This window comes from Lepisma saccharinum, chromosome 20 (genome assembly GCF_977018435.1).
Source record: "Lepisma saccharinum chromosome 20, izLepSacc3.1, whole genome shotgun sequence".
NCBI lineage: Eukaryota > Metazoa > Arthropoda > Insecta > Zygentoma > Lepismatidae > Lepisma > Lepisma saccharinum.
In genome coordinates this window covers 8,678,333-8,700,140 of record NC_139248.1, presented here as the reverse complement: position 1 = coordinate 8,700,140, position 21,808 = coordinate 8,678,333, and the positions used below count along the sequence as shown (strand labels likewise).

Genomic DNA, 21,808 nt, shown 5'->3' with positions numbered 1-21,808 from the left:
ATAGAAAATTACTTAAAACAGCTTCACGGAAAACATGAGTACCTATATTATCTATTACCACGTCTCTCCTTCCCATAGTATGGAAATAATTATATTAAATTAATTAAAATATTCCAAATATTATGTTTTTCATTACATAGGTAAAAATATGGTATTTAGCTTGAGTATAGTTAAGGTTGGCAAAATTTGTAAACACAAAACAACTGCTGTGGCAAGAAAATTAGTATCATATAGATTGAATAGAAAAGAAGGATGTTAGATCCAGTTGACGAAAAGTGAAGTTCCTGGTAATATTTTATTCATATTATTATAAGTAGTAATAACCCTTAAATATGTCATGGGTTGGAACCAATTTTCGTTATTCCCCATGCGATGTTAATTTTTTTTTTTTTTTTTTTTTTTTTTTTTTTTTTTTTTTTTTCCAGTGTTAACATTCACATTTTTACTTTAGCACACTTTTCTTCCAAATATATGAAAAAGTCTTACACTTCCATTGTGCTAGTATATTAAATTGCAGGTCACATGGTCTATGCCTGTTCGTTAGTTTAATATGTTGGAACTGATTTTTTAGGAAGTTATTTTCAATTATTTCACAAAGTTCTGCATGGATGCACAGTATAGTTCACAGTGTATTTCATCCTTGAAAGACAGTTAAAGGGTTGAGTGACATGAGAGTGCAAATGACGTAACTCCATTCCAGACAGTTTTGAGAAAAAGGCACATTTAAATAACTTAGTACTATGTTTAGCTGTTGGAGCACAAACATTGTGTCTCTATGAGCAAGAATTTGATTGATTGATTTTAACACCATTAAGCCTTGTTTACATTGTATGAAAAAATCAGTATGCTGACCAAGGCAGTAATTTATTTGATTATAAAACATAAACTAAACGTAACATTTCAACCTTCTAGCAAGGTCTTCTTCAGACTCTGTATCAAGTACGAAAGTAACAAGATACAAAAACAGGGCATTATATACGAGGGTCACTATTTATATTTTGAGCCTAACAATGAAAAAACAGGTATTTGGCACTGAAAACTGCTTTATTGTTTTTCGAAGTATTCTCCTTTATGGTCAATACACTTTTGCATTCGTTCGAACCATTTGTCAAAGCAGTTTTTCCAATCTTCTTGAGACACCTCCATAATATGGTTTTTGAACGCATCAACGGCATCTTCCGCCGACGAAAATTGTTGTCCACGCAATTCATTCTTGACATTCGGGAACAAGAAGAAGTCATTGGGTGCCAAATCTGTACTGTACGGCGGATGACCCATCAATTCGATTTTTTGACTGTTCATAAAGTCGGTTGTTAGACGAGATGTTTGACAGCTGGCATTGTCTTGATGAAGAATGATCCGACGGCGTTTGTTTGTTTTCCGTATTTGACCGAAGACCTCTGGCAAACAAATTGTTGTGTACCATTCAGAGTTGACCGTTCTACGTTCCTCTAAAGGCACAGTTGCCACATGACCAGTTTTCCCGAAAAAACAGGCGACCATTTGTTTCGATGTGCTTCGAGCGCGAACAACTTTTGTTGGATTGGGTTCATCTTGAAACACCCATACAGTCGACTGCTGTTTACATTCCGGCTGATATTCATATATCCATGATTCGTCACCTGTTACAATCTTATATACGTATTTTGAAGCACCACGATTGTATTCATTGAGCATGTTTGCACCAATTGACGCGAGCGTCTTTTTGAGTTTTTGTCAAATTGTGTGGGATCCAATGAGAACATACCTTTCTCACAGCTAAATGATCATGTAATATTTTATATATGCTGATGGAACTAATGCCTACGGTTGCCTCAATCTCACAGTATGTCACATGACGATCTTGTGGTATTAGGTTTTGTACAGCATCAATGTTTTCTTGAACAACAACTGATTTTGGACAACCTTCGCGAATCTCGTCAGTGAGCGAATGGCGGTCACGATTAAATTCGTTATACCAGCGTTTCACAGTGGCAAAGGATGGGGCTTCATCGCCAAATGTGGAAGTAAGTTGATCAATGCACTCTTGTCTTGATAATCCACGTCGAAAATCGTAAAAAATCATCGCACGAAAATGTTCACGAGTTAATTCCATTTTATTGTTGTCGCGCAATCTCCAAGGCAACATAAACAACACAAATGAAGATATTGACAAAACATTTGAAGTACGTTATGGTCAATAATGCCAGACGATTCCATGCAAACGTCAAATCGCACCTAACTTCAATCAGTGTTGCCAAGGCTCAAAATATAAATAGTGACCCTCGTATACACAAACATTACTCCCTCCAGACTATTAGAAAGTTGTTCTGGAATGTTGCTATAAGGTTGAAACGTTAAGTTTAGTTTATGTTTTATAATAAAATAAATTACTGCCTTGGTCAGCATACTGATTTTTTGATTGATTTGCTTTATTTTACTTCGCCTTTTGTGCCACTTTTGGCTGATTTGTAAAGATGGGGATGAATTATGATTTGAACTCAGGACCCCTGGCATCGTAGCGCGATGTGCTACCACTCTGCCACGGGGACTGGCTAGCAAGAATTTCAGATGAATATTGTCAGTTGATAACCCCGGATGAGTAGGAATATCCCATGCTTAGGTACCTGCAAGTCTGCCTTGAAACGTTGGCTGGTTCAGACACAATCTGGGTAGTGGTGTTCATCCAAAAACAACACGTTCCGTTCAGGAACTGCATAACGAGGTTTCTGAAGTTTTCAGGCTGGAGGTAACATATTCTCTGTCATCCTGATGCTTCCCAGAGCTGGGATTTCTCTTTCTCTTGAATAGAACACACTCAGATGAACACCTCCACTGACATGATTTGCATCTGAATCAGCCAATGCTTCGAGCCATGAGAGGTTCCGGCACATTCATGCCTGACATTAGCAGATACAATCATGAAAGGTGGGGGTGGGGGGTCAAATGAGCCCATCAACCCCCCCCCTCCCTCCTTGAAACTGGCACCATTCATTTCAAATACAAATGTTTAAAAGGTTCCACACTTTTAAAAATTCCAAAAATTGAAATTTCAACATAAAATTGGACTAAAATCCCCCCTCTCCTAACCTGTAAAGCTTTTCCTTGAATAAACTGTTACAGTTGGCAAATTGTCCATCTTTTCTACTTCCTGCATTTGTTGATCGAAAGCAGATATTATCCTCTGCTTATTGATGTTTTTATTTAAATTTTTAATCATCACATTCTAGAAAACAGAATGAATGAAAAATATTGGCATTTTGCCTACTATTTCGTTTGCTGTTGGGTGTACAAAATATAATAATAATAATAATGAAAAACTGTTGTAATGGATAATCACTCATTTGGCAGAGCAAGTAGAAAAGTTCCTCAAGGATATAAGAAGGAATAAAATGGGCTTATTTTTATTACTTTATAATAGCTAATGTATAATAATCGCAACCACTATTATTATTTTTATCAACTACAGTATTCAAGTTTTATCATCAGCCTGCCCCCTCTACAAAAATGTGTCACCATGTACAGACAATTACTTCCCACATTCAATAATATTTGGTAAATTTTAAAAAAATTAGTCTGTCACAATGTACATATTACAGAGTTCTCCCTGTATGACAAACAAAATCAAAAATATCATTTTTTAAATTTATTTAGAGCACAATGCAAAGTACAAGACGAAAAGCCTAAGTTTGACAATCTTTGTGTTTCATGTGAACAGGACCTAAAATGCCTATACTCTATTCAAGTATCTCTGGAGCAAAGCCACACATAATGGCAGAGAAGGGGGGAATCGAGTGGGCAATATGAAGCAGTACACGCTGCTGCGAAGGCTGGTAACTGCAGTCACTTCCCCCTCCCCCCCCCCCCCACACACACACGCATATTCATTGGTGGGCTAATCTTGCCTCACTACTTGCACAGACACTTGTTTCCATTTGCTTTCTCCAGACACAGCTGGGGCCTCCCCGATGGCGCAGTGGTAGTGTTGTCGCCTTGCAATCAAGGGGTCCCGGGTTCGATACCGGTGGAGGCACAAGTGGTTCGGATCCCACTTTAAACTGTAGGTCCAGTTCCGATTAGTCTTACTGTGCATAAAGTGGACTTAAAACAACAAATCAACAACAATCCAGACACAGCTGGGAAAGAGTGTATGTGAGCCATGAATTTTTGCCAATGCCTACAAGCCCTGTTTGTGTATTTATTTTTATAATATTTTTTTTAGGAACGAACCTTCATTTCTACCTCAAAGGCTTTCAATAAAAGATTATTGAGGTCAAGAACCCAGGTGATCAAAGGAACCATACATGTAGCATACCAAACAGAGAGGCTGTTGTTTTCGGATGGAATCCTGGCTACAAAGCCATTCAACTCTTACAAGGGAGGATATCTAAGTGCGCCCCTCCAATTTCCATGAAACTTGGCAGTTGTATAGAGGGTCCCAAAGGAAGAAGTACGTGTTTTTGCGTTTCAGCTAAAAAAAAACGATTTTAGGGGGCAACCCCCCCCCCCCCTCAAATGTCATGAGGAGAAACTGAAGTGGGGATCTGACCCCAAAACCACGTAAATATGGCATAGGAAGAAACAGGGGGCATAGGGCCCATCTATACACCTGCCAAATTTAATGGAAATCGGAGGGGGCACAGGGGTCAGATCCCCACGTCAATTTGTCCTCATCTTGACATTTGAGGCAGGTTTTTCCCCTAAAACAGTTTTTTATCCGAAACAAAAAAAACACGTATTTCTTCCTTTGGTCCCCTCGATACAAGTTTCATGGAAATCGAAGGGGGACACTTAGATAACCTCCCTTGTTAGTGGCTCTTCATCTAGGAGAGGAGACCACTGTGAACCTGCAGCAGTTGCAAGTATGAAGTTTGCACCAGTAACTTCCTGTGAGGTGGACAAAGATTCTCAGGGTGGCCATTCTAGGACCATGATAAAATTCAAGTATAATTCCCGGTTTTCGAGGCAAACTTTCCAAAAATTCAAGGGTGCAACAGATGTTTTCTATTTCAACCTTACGTATTACCGCCTCTCACCACCCACACACACGAATATATTAAGAATATAAAGGGTCTGTGAGAGTCCAATGTATCCAAAAATTCTAATTCAATTAAATTAAATGGTATAGGTATATATGCTATTTAAAATACTCAATTTAATATGTGGAGTTTACGTTTACCATTTCACATACTCAGCCTCGAAATACAAATCACAAATGTTACGAAATATACTAAATCTATTAAAACTTGTTAATTGTATAAGAATTTCAAACTCAAATTTACGATATCTTACTTGCAATAATCTTTCCGCCTGTCAGATAAATTGTTCTACAAAGGACACTAACACAGTAAAGCGATTTGAGAGAATTCTCTTATTTTCCACACAGCTTTCTTTTCTTTTCCTTGCTCGATAAAAATAAAAGCTAACTGTGAAAAAACTTGCTTCGAAGCATTTGTAAATGTATGAATTCGTTCGCATTAATAAAAGTTGCAATTTTTCACATCTAAAGAGAAAAATTCACGTTGAATTCACGCACAATTAATTAAAGTGGTAATACTAATTTTATGTAATGTCTTGTTTTAAGTTCAATTAGTATTCTATTATTTTATTATAAAAAAGATGCAATTTGTCCAATACAATCATTTTTAAAGCAGTGAACAACCATCTGAGTTAGGTCATCACGGATCCACCTCTCCCCCAAATATACTACAAAATGTAACTCCATAAGTGTGTATTTACATATAAATCTGTTTCCTGGTGATAAATATACTTTTTTAATTCAAATGTAGGACATATTCACCATTTTAACACCAAAATGCCATTTTAGCTGCTCTTGATCCTGAAATGTGCCCAGTTTTTGTAACAAAATATTGATTCACCATAAATATGTGGCCCTACTTATCCCATAAATTGCAAAGCACTAACGACATGAATTTCCTGCAGGTCAACATTCAAATTCCTTTGATAACTTTCAATACTTACATTCAAGGCTTCCTGGCCCTGGCCTTCTCCGTCTATGACCGCAGCCGGATCGAAGTTGAGGTCCGATGGAATATCTGGGGTCGTGGTGTCGGTGGTCGTTGGAGGTGGGTTGCTGGTGGGGTTGGCACTGCTGCTCGTGGAACTTGTGGTGGTTGTGGTGTTATTGCTGGTGCTCCCGCTGTTGGTGACGGGAACCGCACTACCGTTACTACCACTCCCGTCTCCAGACGTGGGTGGTACGCTGGGAGGTCCGCTGTTTCCTCCGCCTGGTGTGTTGGCGGTTCCGGGTGTTCCCACAGGTCCACTTGGTGTGTGAGGGGTGTGTGGAGTATGAGGTGTGTGTGGTGTGTGTGGCATCTGTAAGAAATTAAGCAAAATACATTAAAAAGAACGAATTACCTCAAAAGTGACAGCATTTTCATTCCTTATCCTCCACTGAGAATGCAAATGTCCAATTTGTGAGTTTTCAAAATAATGGCCATAAAAGTTTGAAACAGAATAATTACAATGTCAAATTTTGGGGATAAGCCCAAAATACCCTCAAAATATCAATACATATTGCTTGTATATAGGTATCAAATTGTAGAAGATGAATTGAGGGTTTCAGAGCACAGTGGCATGATTCCATTCAAGACAGTTTTGAGAAAAAGGAACATTTTAATAAATTAGAACTATGTTTAGCTGTTTGAGCACAAACACAGTGGTACCTCTATGAGCAAGAATTTGCAGCTCAGGAGATACCTGCTTCTAGCACTGAAATGTTGATAAATGCTTCACAGTTCCAAGTTCTTCACGTAACTCCCATTTCCTCGAAAAGTGGAGTTATGCCACTTGTGTTCTGAACCACGTTAATTATTGACCACTTGGAATGCAATATCATCTTGGAGTTTTCACTGGTTTAGTTGTTTCAGTGTTAAGTATGGAGTTATGTAAACATGTAAGATTTCGAGTCATGAATTGAATTATAGTTTTATGTAAAAACAAAGCTGCATGGAATATTATATTACTGTGTTTGGTAATATAGCACAAACAATAATGTAGATGAAAGAATGGCATCCTAAACAGGCCATAAAAAAGTTTCAATTTGTTTACAATTTGGATAAAACATTTGCATTTTCAGTGGATAAATTGCGCTGAACTCATAGTTATAATTATCTCCCTCTCTCACCTCTATTCCTTCCCCTCTCCTCTCTCCTCTAAGAAAGATGAGAGAGAGAGAGAGAGAAAAAAAAGAGAAGAGAGGAAGAGTTTCTTAAAGTCTACTTTATGCACAGATGGGCCAATCAGGACTGGATCTACAATTTAAAGTGGGAACCAAAACACTACGCGTGTACCTGCACTGGTTATCGAACCCGGGACCCCTTGATTAAAAAGAAGAGGAAGAGAGAGAACAATTTAACACAATTTTTTTTTTTTTTTTTGTGCTACTGTGGTTTCTATGTGCAGCCGCCTGTAATGTTAAGTCTGCAATGGATTTTCTCTTACAGACATTTTTTTGTGTGTCTAAAATACATGAAATTTAGAAAGCTCAAAAAATTATAAAATGCATTAGCAAGTCCAAAAAATATGGAAAAGTGACTAACAACAAACTGTCAAAAAATGCAAAATAAAGCCAATGTTTTCCATTTCTAATTGAAGGGAAATGGACTACCATTGCTTGGCACATTCTCCAAGGCCGCCAAAGAGAAGAAGAACCTTTTGATAAGCTTCCGTATCTTGGGCATGCATGATGAACAAATATAACATACTGATTAACTGTAGAATATTCCATACCTGCTCATTCAGAGTTTTCTCCATTGCATTGAGAGGGTCTAAGGAGTTCACCGAATCGCTGAGATGCGACAGAGGACCACCGCCCGAGGTATAATCGCCGCTTCCTGGTGTGCCGCTACTGAACTCGTAGGAGTTAGAGCGGGTCACTCCGGTTGTATTGTACGGTGGAGCACTGTTCATCATGGAACCGCTGGCAATGCCTGCAGAGGAAACAAAGCAATTAAACACTTGTCTATTTCTATTTTACAGCTTTCTACTGCTAGGTTAAAGACCCTAATGCGAAAAGAGGGACCCAAATTTTTTGGAGCTTTTAGCATTAGCAATGTGTTCTATTGATTTTCTTTCTGTATTCCCTTTGGAAACCTGCATAAAACTGTTTTTTATTAGGTGGCAATGTATATGCTTACTTATCAAATTACCTGAAAATCAGTGAAGTTCAGATAAGTATTTTCTTACTTTATGTGTTTTCCCCCTTCCTCTGTTGAGTAATTGGACAATTATGCGGTGTTCAGGAAAAGCACTTAAGACAAAAAATTCAATTTTCCAGCAGACAGTTATTTATGTTTATTATAATAGCAAATGTTACATACATGTTGCACTATCACTAGAGGCACATATTTTTGGTAAATAAAAGAGCAACATTTCGGTACAAAAACAGAGTCAATTTCTTGTTCAATAACAGTAAATAAAATAAAATTTCGCTGTTATAGCGGTGAAAAAGCGGTATATAAAATGACATTTGGTTCTAATAACTTGAATATAATCCTAAAATTAATTTAAAAACTGCACTTATTACACAAAATAAACATAGCCCTTCTAATAGCACATTTATGTCGTTACCAGTTTATTCCTGTATAAAGGGATCCATTTTTGTTTCTCAAATATTTACAGCAGAATTAATCAATTTTCCATGAATTGCATAACTCACAGGATAATTCTCACTTCAGAAAGTGTCACGTCTGTAAATAAACTCTAAATTTCGTTTTTAAGAGTCTATTTCGCATTTTGCAGTTCATTTCGCATAATTTCGTGACAAAACAGGGCAGGAACATGCACCTCACACCTTTCAGAAACATGAAAATTTAACATTACAACGCGTTATTTCAAATTTCGTGTTTTCGTCAAAAACGAAATATACATGCCTCTAAATCACTGTTTAGAATCTTTACGCATGTCCAATATAAAATGATAGCTATAATATTTAATTTGAGTCAGTGCGACTTAAATGAAAGCAACAAAAAATTGCATTTTGTGACTTAAGTGCCTTTTCCTGAACACACTTCAATTAAGAAGAATAATGATAAAATTAATGTACTCATAAAGAAACCAATGCCCAAACCAGGATTTGAACCTGGAACCTCTGCTAGCGAGTTAAAGACTTTACTTGGCTCGGATTTTCAGCAACTTCAGTGAAGCAGTTGTTGAAATTTCGTCTGCTTTCAAGAAACCACTATGATATTCCAAAATCTTAATCACTTAGAATTCCCTCTAGAGCATTTGCATGAATCTTAGCGTGGTTTGTTTTCACTCTTGCCTAGATATTATCAAGAGTTTAATCGATTTACATAGGCACGAAACTATTGAGAATATGTAGATAACAGTGAAAGCAAACCATACAAAAATTCATGTGAATTATCTACAAAGAATTCTAGGCATATGTTATTTTTTAGAATTTGGACTATCAAAGCATTATTTTGAGAGGAGAGGAAAATTGGAAAAAGGCTTCGCTGGCATTGGTTGAAGGTCCAACTGATCTTTAATGTGATTTGTGGTCAGTCTTGTAATATATTGCCTACAAGGAAATTATTATTCTATATATACACAGTCCGTCACAAAAAAAATAGCACCACTCTTAAAAACTGCATGATTAGCGTGATTTAATAATAACAAAACCCATGCTCGACAGCCCTCGAAGGGCCTTAGCCTATCTCCTGACTGCCAGTCTCCCTCCTACAATCCTACTTAGAGGTGTGGAGATCTTCAACCGGTAATGGGGTGACGTGGGGTCAGCACGTCGAACCCTGAGCCGTTATAGGATATATCCAAGACCAGATTACGCTACTCTCTCGTAGTTTCCCAATTTCCTCACGATGGTGGTTTGCCACCGGTCCTATCCACAGGATGAAAACCTAGAGACTGAACCCAGGTGGACTCGAAACACCCATGTCGTCCCGCAGTCAGAGTCCAAAGCACAGCATCTTAGACCTCTCGGCCATGGACGAGGACGATTTAATAAAAATCATAATTTTTCTCCACCCTGTATGAGACCATGGCTCCACCCTCGCTCTGGTCCAGTTTACAGGCTCAGAACAAAACAATTTGTTTTCTATATCGTCCAGTTGCTGGAAGATCACATAATTCATAGCACAGAACAAATGCAGTGGTGCTATTTTTTTGTGACGGATTCGTATTTTTTTTTGTCTTCATCTTTTGTTTAAAAAAATGTTGTTTTTTTTTCGATTACTAAAGCAATACAATGTAATATTTCATTTAAATAAATTCTGACTATTACAGTGACAAATCTCATTTACACATTGTATGAAGTGGTTATTTTGAATCTAGCTTTATACATTCAGGCAAAAGCAAGTACATAAAGAAACATATCACTAAAAAACTTCTTATGCCACATACTGGCAACATTTTGTGTTTTTTAACAAGAATAAAGAAACACATCATATATGAAGCAACTTACTATTCATATCTGGAGGTATGTACGGAGACATCGACTGTCCCATGTCCCAGTTGTTCATTGTGGGCAAAGTCATGCTGCCAGGGGACATGGCTTTAAGGCGTTTTGCTCCACAGGAGTCTCCTTCGTCTTCCGTCTGCAACAACATCAAACAGTGAGGCCAACATACACAATAACATGGCAGCTGCAGTATATAAAATTTGATTTACTGTTCTTTCATTATATCTGCGTTGGGTTTGATAGCATAATTGAAGGGTCAGGAAGGGGGGGGGGGACAGGTAAGTCAATTTTCTGTCATAAGTGAGGTAACGGTGTCATTTCCTGCCATGTGGATGCTGTACTCGACATTACAAAATGCTTTCTTCCGTTTCATCACCTTGACACTTCCACTCATCAAACCATATGTCTTTTGTACCTTTTCACATGTTCAGTAACCTTTTTACAATTAAAATTTCATTTACTGGAGCTTGAAGAGCATTGACTTACCTGTTTTTTACCTCTGACCCTTCAATTAACAAGATATGCTAAAAATAAAATAAAAACATAAAAAATCTCAATGTTATTTTGTTTCCACCTTGACATTAAAGATACAACAGAATCTAAATTTTTTTGAGAGCTAAGGCAAGAACTTTAAAAATGCAAGAAAGTGTAAAATTTGGGCACATAATGTAATGATTTATTGCAATGGGGCAGGGAAAATTATGTGCATTATCCATAAAAAGATAAAATTTGAGGACATATCATCAGTGTTCCACTGCATAAGCAATGTAAACTTTAAGGTCTATGTAAATAAAATCAACTTGTCCTGCTTTTTATTCAAAGTTGTAGTAATAAAGTGGGAAAATTCCAATTAATCCATAACAATAAGTCATTTTAAAAGAAATCCATGCTGATAAGGGAGAAGAACTGACTGAAGATACCGTACAACACCACCGTGTCGGGATCTTAATAGGGGTGTAGTTAGCTCATAAGCACTCGCTTATGCTGTATCTTCATCTGCGGAGGTACCTAGATAAGACTTAATCTATACAACTTTTAAATGAATTGCAACTCACACATTTTAGGTTAAATGTCCTTAAGACTGCATCGTGTTCGAAGTGATGATCACCTACAGTTCCAAAGTTAACATTCACACACACACACTTCCATTGCTTGCTTCGTTCGCTTGCCATACCTAGTCGTCGAATCGACGGGTTCCCGATTTTCATCACGTAGTTTCTTTTTCTGTCAATAGATGGCAGAGGTTGTATGATCTTTCGAATCTATGACGTGTATGTTTGTGCTCCTAAGTTTTTCATACCATTTCAAGCATGTTTTGTTCAGTAATTTCTCATGTAAACAAACTTTCATTTGTTACATCTTGCAAACATGTTGCGTAAGAATGTTGTAGAAGATTCTGTGATTGAAAAGTTGCTTTTCGATAGCGATGAAGAGGAAAATGTGGATTTTGGAAGTCGTCGAGATGTACACAGAGATTCATTTTGTGTTAGTGAAAGTGAGGAAGAGGTGGCTGTGGCAGGAAAAAAATTGAAGGTTGAGGAATGGAAATGGACAGATGTGTGTGATCAAAATTATTAGGCAAGTTTCTATTAATTTTTCAAGTAAACTGCATATGTGCATACTTAATATTGTACTTTCACTTCAATATATAAAATTTTCACATAAATTGCTTGGATAGTTTTCACAATGTTTGACATCTTGTCTTGCTGTGCAACCATCACGGGCTAAATTTAAATGGTATTTCATGGCAAAAAATTTGACATGTAAATGGTATGCGGATGGGTTAAACTGTCTCTTTACTTCTCACTCGGTACTCCTTTCTCCCTCTCCTTACAATTTCCCCAAACGAACGTTCCTTTTCCAAGCTAAAACCCAACTGTGTCAACTTCTCTGTACATCCTGAACAACTTTCAAACCAACGTCCAATTTCCAAACTCCACACAGGCTGTCTAGTTCAAGAGTGGACTTGCATGCTCTCAAAAACAGGCTCCTCCTACTTCCATTTTCTCTCTCTTGTAGCTAGAAATGCATTCTGCTGAAGTAACGCATTCTTTTTGTATTTCCTGCCTTCTACAAAGGTAAATGTAACTCGAGACTGAGAGGAGAGGTACACTACGATACCAAGTAATAATATTTTCAAAAATAACTGTTCACTTATTTTGGCAGGGGTGCAAATAAGAGCTAGATCAGGGTGTGATTGGGGGAGGGTATATCACACAGACCTAATTAAATATGGTTTATTATATGATATTAATATTAATTGTGTTATTACATGTAAAAATATATATTTAAAACCATTCATATTATTAAATTTATGTAAAGCAATGCATTTGTTACTTCTATAACTATCAGACATTTAAGAAAGTGGCTAACTAATTTCTTAACCAGCTGGTTACAGATGTTAATAAATTACAAAATACTCTATTATGTGTACTTGTTTTTAGTTTTTCTTTTCTATTAATATAAATTACTTTGATTTCATATTTGTCTTGCATTCTTGTTTTACTTTTGTTAAATTATTGTTATTGATGTAGATCTGTGAATGGTCTCTTGAAAAAAAAAAATAAAAAAAAAAGAGAAACAGGGACAGAGGGATTTCTTTGGACAAGAGTGTTAGTTGGGGAGATGAATCCCCCTGTCCCCCCTGGATTTCACACCCTGAGCTAAATGCTAATTTCTGAACAGTCGCAAACATTTTGAACGAGGCAGATCTCCAGCAATTTCCACATGTCTTAGTGACTTCTCACTGTGTAGAATTATTGCAGAAACGACACCGTACTTACCTTGATACCTTGCAGGCTTTTGGCAGGCTTCCAGTTTGCGGAGGAGTCGATGGTGACCTCTTCAACGTCCGAACTATTAAGTGTATTAAGTATTCCCCACATGTACTGGTCCACCTCAAGCCCCTCAAGCTGAGCCGGTTTGCTGTAAAGTAAGAACAAAACTCATTTAATACAGATTAAACTTTCTTTTATTTCAACAATATTCTTTGGATTCAATTCTTAAAATAGTTAAACAAACATAATTGGCATAAAACAATGTATATCTTGTCATATAAATATTAAAAAGTAGGGATAGGGCACTTTAATTGGCACTCTATCAGTATTGGCCAACATAGGCATATCAGTAAAATTACCGCTATTTTACCGATGTGATATATCTATAAATATCTTATAATTTAATGCAAAATTATGCCATTTTGTTAAATATTTATAAATAACCTCCATGTCCTACTTTTTAAAAAAGTAAATGTCTAAATATGCAGCTTCTTTTGCACTGCAGTCACCTGGAAACAAATATTTATTAAGGAGGTCAATAAACTATTCAGGTTTTCCAAGGACCATTATATCAGGTAGCCTACTGATTATCAGCATAGGTAAATTTTATATCGGTACTTTATCGGTATTGGTCAAAATTTCATATCCCTATTAAAAAGCCTTTTGAAATTCACATATTGTAAAACTTTCATGGGAGATTTTGCACCACAATGACAAGTGACATAGGGCACTTGTTTCAGTAAAACACCACACGAAAGAAATAAACAGTAAAATAAGGATTGAATTGATATTAACATTTTGGGTGGGTCAGCACTTAGGCTATTTTGTACCCGTCACATTATACGGGGTCCAGCCCCTTACCGTTACAAATAGCAACTCTAACGTTGCATAACTAAAATCTTAAAATATTCTGACTTCCGTTAAAAGCTGAGGCTGTAAACGGGCACTCAGCACACATAAGGACAAGAAAAACGGGACAACACACAGAACGCCACAGCCTCGTTTGTCTGCAAAATGCAGTCCAGGGTGTACTATGTGGAAGTGAGGTTGACAGTTGGGTGTACTATGTAGATGATCACCCCTTACACCCCAGTAACATGTTAAGTTGTGGAAGTTCTTATTCTCTTTCACAGTTTCACTCTTTCTCTTTACTTCCATGACCTGGCCCCTTCAGACTACAACCTGATCAGGTTCCTGCAGCACCACGTAGTGGATTCCCACTTCAGAATGGCAAAAGCATAGAAATTCCAATGGACATTACCGGTACTTCACTGATTAAACATTAGACTATTTTTTTTATGAATATATTAAAAAAAAAAAACTAGAATTAATCTGTACACCTAATCGACATGTGCAGTTTCTGGAGAAGTGTCACTTTCGTGTGAAAGTCCCATATTGCATGTCTCTTGTCTAGAGGTGGAAACTGGGATTACTGACTTAACTGGACATATTAATTACAGCCTACCGATAAATCCAAGAAAATAAAATTGTACATACACAACTAGCAGTTGGACACACACATTTTGTGCATTTAAATGTACAAAGGACTGAAGCAGCAATTACCGAAATTAATAGAAAACTAACAAAGAAGTTTCGTGGATAATCGATTCCCTTTAGGTCTACAGCATCTCTCATTTCCTGAAACATGAACACAGAACGTTCACAGGTGAAGGGACTAAATGCATATGAACAGAACAAATCTAAATTGCTGGAGCATGGATTAGATATAAAATTTGTGTAATTAACATTAAAAAAAAATCTGAGTACTTACTTGCACACTGGACATCTCCAAGAGCCTCGTTCACAGTTAAGCTGGAGATACGATTCCAGATCAAAGCACTGAACATGCTTGCAGTCATGTCCTCGCGCTGGCAGTGTAATCCGTTTAAATGTAATTGGGCATTTCAAGGATACCTGCAATACAATAATGTACGTCACAATAAAAAATCAGGCAGGTACATAAGAATAAGACAAGGTTGAAGTTTCCCCAGTGGCAACTCTCTTGGGATGAAGGGATTTCGAAGTAGGCTTCTGTGCTTTCAAGAACTAGAATAAAGCAAATGCCATTTTGATTGACATTAGCCATGGAAAGCCGAGAAACCCATCTGGAAATCATCTATTCATTCTGAGACAATCAGCCCAGTATTTTCAGAGATAACATGGGGGGGGGGGGGTTCAGTGATTTTTACACACCCCCCTAAAATATTTTAAAAATGCCCCATTCTTGGCTCTAAATTCAACCCTACACACACACACACACACCAAGATGGAAAAGACTGAATCCCTGAAGGAAAAGCAGAGCATTTAACACAGAATTATACAATGACAGGAGTCCCAGGTTCAAATCCTGGCCTAGGCTTGGGTGTGAATAATTGTGGATAGCATATACACAAACCCCAACACCCCTTAAAAGTTTCAACAAAGGGCCATTTATGATCATTGTGACTCTAAATTCACTCTTATACCCACTACATATGAACTTTCACCCTTCCAGATGGAGAATTCTGAATAAGTCCCCAAGTATTCATATTATCTTATAATTATATACACATCAGATTTTAATGGGGAAAAAATCAGCATGTACCGTATTTGTCGGCAAAAAAGACCTCCCTTTTTAGAGCACACTTTTGAGGAAAAAGTTCTATCACTGAAATCATAATTAATTTAAAGGATTTCAAATACAAAGTAGATATACTTTCAACAAAATAACTTACCTAATCTAACTGGGAAAGAATATACACTGCCCTCCAGAAATTAAGCAACAACAAGAAAATGTGAGGTAAAAGAGAAAACAGTTGGAGAAAAGAGAAGAAGAGTGGTGGGCATGCTGAAAGAAAGCAACGAATGCGTTAGGGATCATATCCCTTATTAGTGTCAGACAACGGTCACTTTCGTTACAAATAAAATATGTACATCCTCCGGCCTTGTGTTTGATTCTATTGGATGATCACCATTTGTTGCTTTATTTATGGAGAGCAGTGTATTTTAATCTTCTTCTTCACACACAGCAACGAATTAAGAAAGTAATTGACTAACTCAGAACAGAGAAAATTTCCATAAATGAAGGTATTCAAAAACTGACTATTGGCGTGTAAGATTCACCCTGTTTTTCACACCTATTTTTGCAGGCAAAAAGTGCATCTTATATGCTGGAACACAGCTTTATTCTTACCTCTCGCTACCACTTGGTGCAAACAACAATGAAACTAAAACTTGAATCCCTACCTTGAATGCAGTTTGCTCCACTCCATCACGATCTGTACTCAACCCACCGCTACCTGACGAAGTGGTGTTGCTGAAGTTGCGTTTAATCTTTGAGATGCAGTGATCAGCAGTAAGCAGTCTTTTCCTAAGTAAGCCTTGCAATACACTCCGCACACTTGGTCTATGTACGAGTTGTAAAACAAACAAATGTGACTGAAAAGAAAAATATTATTCATTAGAGAAATGAGTAAATACAAGGACACTAAATTTTGCAGTCTAAATATCCTAGAAACTAGGCAAAATGTAAAATTGTAATTATTTTCGCAACAGCATTATCTCATGTGAAATTATGAACATTTTAAAGCAAAACTCTGTTAGACTGCTACGATATAGTTGCATTGAAAAAAATTACATGAAAATTTTCTTGGCCAGAGACGATGTATTGGTGTAGGAAAGTACTGATTAGAATTTCTTACTCGACCAATACTTTTCCAGCATTTTGGTGCAGCAGTTTCGCGAAGTTTAATTATGCTGTAAATTATGCAAATTTCAAAGCTGCATACAAAAAACTGGATTTTGCAATTACTTAACTGTATATTTAATGCATTTTAAAGCAAAATTCTTAGTAAATTCATGTGTGTATAATGAGTGGAATATTTGCACACTAATAACAATCAATATTTTGAACAACTTTTAATTATTACAACATTCAAGTATCAGTATCGGCTCAACCCTGTAAAATTGTAACTGTTCAAAGTTATATCCATGTTTTTGATTATACCTAGTATTTTTTAATGTTCTGTCTGTTTTTTAACAGGCTTGAGACTATTTTTTAAACTTTGATTTAAGTCCACCTTATGTTCATGATAGGCTAAGCGTAGCTGGACCTACAGGTTAAATTTGGATCCGAACGACTGTCGAATATTCCTCCAAAGGGACAAAGCTGAGAACCCTTGATAAGTTTTTGTTTACCTTGTTTAATCATTTTACTCTGACATGATCCACATTTTTATGTGACGTCACAGGTAGAAAATATGTCACTAACATATTTATTTTTGTGAAAGAAAGCGTAATTTCCTTGTTATGCACCTCGATTGTAATGTATATCTTTTGTTTAATGTTTATTGTATTTTATGCTCTATTATGAGTAGTTTAATGTATCTTCATGTTTACGAGAGTGCACTATATGAATTTGTATTTCTAAACATGTATAGATGTCAGTTTTGTTAGTAGCATCTTTTTGTAAATACAGTAGAGCGTCGATTATCCGAAGTAATTGGGGGACATGGGTGTTCGGAAAACTGGTTTGTTCGGATAATCGAACTGTACATGTTTATTTGCCAAAAAGAAGTACTGTACAGTAAATTTATTCATAAAAACAGGCATCTCTTTAAGTATGTATTACAAAGTAACGTACAAAGGCAACTTTAGTAGGAATATATAGTATGTGGTACAGTTTATTAAACAAAAATATGTACATATTACATACGCATTTTGCATGAACAATACACACAGTACACAAAATTAACGTTTAAAAAAATCCTTTACTTTGGTCTGTCTAAGCAAGCCTACACGCTTACGAGCAGCTAAGTCACGTACTTTTTTCATTACAGATATCTGAAAGTGAGCGAGTACACAGTTCGGTTAAGCGGTCGTTCGGTTGACCGACGTTCGGATAATCGACGCTCTACTGTAGTGAGTGATTCATCTGTACTTGAATCTATGTTCTTGAAATAGTATAAAAGCGAGGATATTGCGTAAGAAATATCACACTTTCGCTACGGATCGTCGAAGACTTTAAACTTAAAAAGAGCTTATCGGTGTTGTGCATACATCTTGGTATGGTAGTTCGGGGCGCAAGCTAAGCTTGTGTGACCATAGGTATGTCGATGGCCATGCATTGATGCTATGCATAATACTGCAACCATTCTACATTAAGAAATAAAGCTAGCCTAAACATTAATTTTGAATAAAAGGCTAAAGAGCAAATATTGGCTCAGTTATTATTGCATATCTCTTGGTGTGGTAGTTCGGGGCGCAAGCTAGGTCTGTGTGATCATAGGCATGCCGATAGCAACGCATTGAGTTTATGCGTTTTAGTTGAGTCAAGTCATCGACAGAGCGAAATCCTCACTTTCGTACTAAGCCTGTTTGCATTATAATTGCAATAAATAAAGAATAAAACCTTTCAGTTTATACATACTGCAGTAATGTGGTTTTATTTCTCTGTGTTGTGAATATTGTCTTTGCCTAACACTATCCCTGTACCTGAGAGGAGTCTGTGTACTTCACCGAGTCTCATCGTTCACTGCTGAGTATTATTAAGTTAGTATTAATAAATATAATAATATGTTTAATAGTATAATAATACAGGCTTGAACGTATCAACTCCTCCCTCATATCTGACCCTTCAGTTTACCGTAGCAATGAAGAAATTATGACATTCGATAATAACCATCTATTGCAACCCTGAACCCTTATATTTGCAAAATAATGATCTCCAGAACACGGTTCTTGTTCACAGTACCTAATAATTTTTAACTTCATCTCACGATCGCTCATCATTGCAATTAGCCAAAAGCAGTAGAAAAGCAACATAAAATAACAAAAATGTAAGTAAAACATGTTTGGCAGGTCCTTAAACGACCGAGTTTACTTTAGAACACAAAGTTTCACAGAAAATTTCTATTGGTGACATTATAAGAAAACTACTTACACAGCAACATGCTGACACAGTGATCTGGATAGTGTTCCGACCTGGTTGGCACACCTCCTTTAGGTACAGAGGTTTATGAGAAGTTTTGTTTTCCCCCCGGTCAATGCTGAGAGGTGTGGCATTGACGGAGACTTGGACACTGGCGGGCCAGTTGGTGTTCATTTGTCTGTCTTCGTGGTGAAAGCATTTCAGCTGAAGCTCCAGGTCAGATCTGCAACAAAAAATGAATAAATAAATAAATAATTGTAGAATTGTTAAACTACATTCATAGCAGCATTGTCAATTTTTCCAGTGATTATACTGATTCAAAAAATAGCAACTTTCTTCACAAATTATATCAATAACTCATTACTACATGGTATACGCTTTTAGAAGGAACATGAGTTCAGCCAATACGAAACCAGTGTTATCGTGCTGTTGCCAAACTAACTGCTAGTGTAAGGGAAAGACTGCAGAATGGCAGAGTACATCTTTTTCAAAGTCATCTAAGCTAGTAACACTTTTCTCTTTTCTAGCATGTTTCCCAGAAGATTTGAATAAGGGTTCACCGATTTCTGAGGTGTGTTGAGACGTACTGTTTCCCAGTGTTTCTTCGAGAAATGATAACTCCGGCTGCAGGCGACGGAAATTTATGGGACTTGGACAGTCAGGTTCAAAATGTCTTGCCCCATCTTATGATGGACCTTAAAGTGGCGAGTTTTATGAAAACTTCTTGCGTGCAAGAAAAATACAGAACACTGTGATTATCTTGCATGCCGCAGTTTCCTAGCTGTACAACGTGGCACTCCTGCCACTGGCTGATCACCACGGACAGGCTCTGCATGGTCCCACCCTGTGTCACTTCTAAAACCGTACGCCGTATAGGGCCACTAGATACCACTTTGAAGAGCAAAACGTGGGAAAAGTATCGGCTCATCCCTTTTCATTACACATATAATCAATCTCCTTTCTAGAAGGAGGGCCTTCATGATGCATAGTGAATCATGCCTAACGAGACGTTTTTAAAATCAAATCTCTTGAAGATAATCCAATTTTCACTACTGTAAGTAGCAATTTTTGTTTTTATGCTATTCAAAATTAACACTTCTTTTGGATGAACAAACATATGATGAAATATGAACATGACAGCAGTTTTGAATAGCCTTGATTAACTTGACATGATTTGCATCCAAGATGACAATTATTATTAGAAAAAACAAGAGGGAAATACATTTCAATAATTGTAACTTAAATTGGATACCTAAATAATAAATTAATTTTATTTATATCAACTTTTATTATATTACGAAACATAAACTAAAAAGTACATTCAAGATATTACTTACAAGAAAAATTAACAAGGCAAAGAGACAATTAACAAACCTAACTTCTGATGAGGTAAAAAGCTGTCTTGGTATCCTAAGGGGAATTTCACAATGAAGTGACTAGCGACACACGACACGTTGCTTGAGAACAAGCCAATCAACAGCAACGCTTCACACCATACTAGTATGACAGGCTGCAGACGTCTGTGTTAAATTGGTGAAATCCTCATTGACACTTAGGTGTGAAACATCCCTTACTGTTAGTAACACGATTAAGACATTTTCAAAGTCAAAATGTTATTTGAGAATACACATTTCTTTACTAAGTAAAACTTCGATTAAGATTAGGAAGATGAAGAGTGAAACAAATTAATTTTGATAAGGCATAACATACACCACAGGCAATAATTTAACTACGTATCTGAAGTCCAGTTTAGACATGTAAAGATGCTCATGCTTTCACCATATCATGTATTTTTTCAAAGTTTATCATCACGTGTTTTAACTAAATGTTACGAATTAGTAACTAAAAAAACAAACAAGTACATGCCAAAACTGGACTTCAGTTAGTGAAAACTGAGTTTGATTTTCAAAATCTCACATTGTTTCATCAATTAATGACTTGCACTGAATGTCAACATTAAGAGATTAAAAACAGTTTATCTTACCTCCACATGAGAGTCTGGTGTACTGTGGGCTTCAGCTGGAAGACATGGTTGCTCACGGCTAGGTTATGCTCAAGGCGGAATGGTGGGAGGATTATTCCGTCCCTCACCGGAAATGTTAAACGCAATTCGTCATCCTCTGGAATAGAAACACTTGATCACGCAACAACAAATGTTTCACCTGCCATATTTACCAAGTAACAAAATGAGCGTATATAAAACTAGATGCAAGACAGTCCTCCACTCAGGAAGGGGTGGGGGGGGTATTCACTTGAAAAATTGGCAACACATATTCAATATGGAAAGATAGGCACTAGAGAAATATGGTAGAAATTAAGATGCCATGGGTGGGAAAACTTAGGCAATCTTTTTTATTCAGGGGGAAGAGTGACATTTTCGCACCATGTGCATCATTTATTTCAACATTGTCACAATGGACAATGCTACTTAAAAAAATAATTGTACATAAGAGCATTAATTTCTCTCCATTCCCAAGTGCAAACAGTTATTTAAGTTGAGATATGTTATGTAAAAAATATGATAAGTATTTACAGAATCTCATGTATTACTTATGGAGACAACTTCACGTTAAGGCTAATCAAAGAAAATTTCGACTTTTCCCACCACAAACAAAATCTTCAACCTGCCCTCTTTCCATTCATAGTTTTTCTACGCAATCGGAAGTTAATGAAATATTGACCTTTCCCCCTAAACAAGGA

The 21,808-nt window shown here is 36.7% G+C and overlaps 1 protein-coding gene across 4 annotated transcripts in view; it reads right to left on the bottom strand.

Annotated features, from left to right (window-relative positions):
- Positions 1-21,808, bottom strand: part of tna (Zinc finger MIZ domain-containing protein tonalli) — a 321,122-nt gene that overhangs the window by 7,142 nt on the left and 292,172 nt on the right. For all 4 annotated transcript variants that reach the window (XM_083142081.1, XM_083142082.1, XM_083142080.1 and 1 more), the window contains 8 exons: positions 21,093-21,228; positions 19,121-19,331; positions 16,426-16,617; positions 14,972-15,114; positions 13,207-13,348; positions 10,427-10,559; positions 7,735-7,934; positions 5,962-6,318 (listed from right to left, as the gene is read on the bottom strand). In XM_083142081.1, coding sequence (XP_082998207.1) covers positions 5,962-6,318; positions 7,735-7,934; positions 10,427-10,559; positions 13,207-13,348; positions 14,972-15,114; positions 16,426-16,617; positions 19,121-19,331; positions 21,093-21,228 — 1,514 coding nt within the window. The remainder of the gene's footprint in view (positions 1-5,961; positions 6,319-7,734; positions 7,935-10,426; positions 10,560-13,206; positions 13,349-14,971; positions 15,115-16,425; positions 16,618-19,120; positions 19,332-21,092; positions 21,229-21,808) is intronic.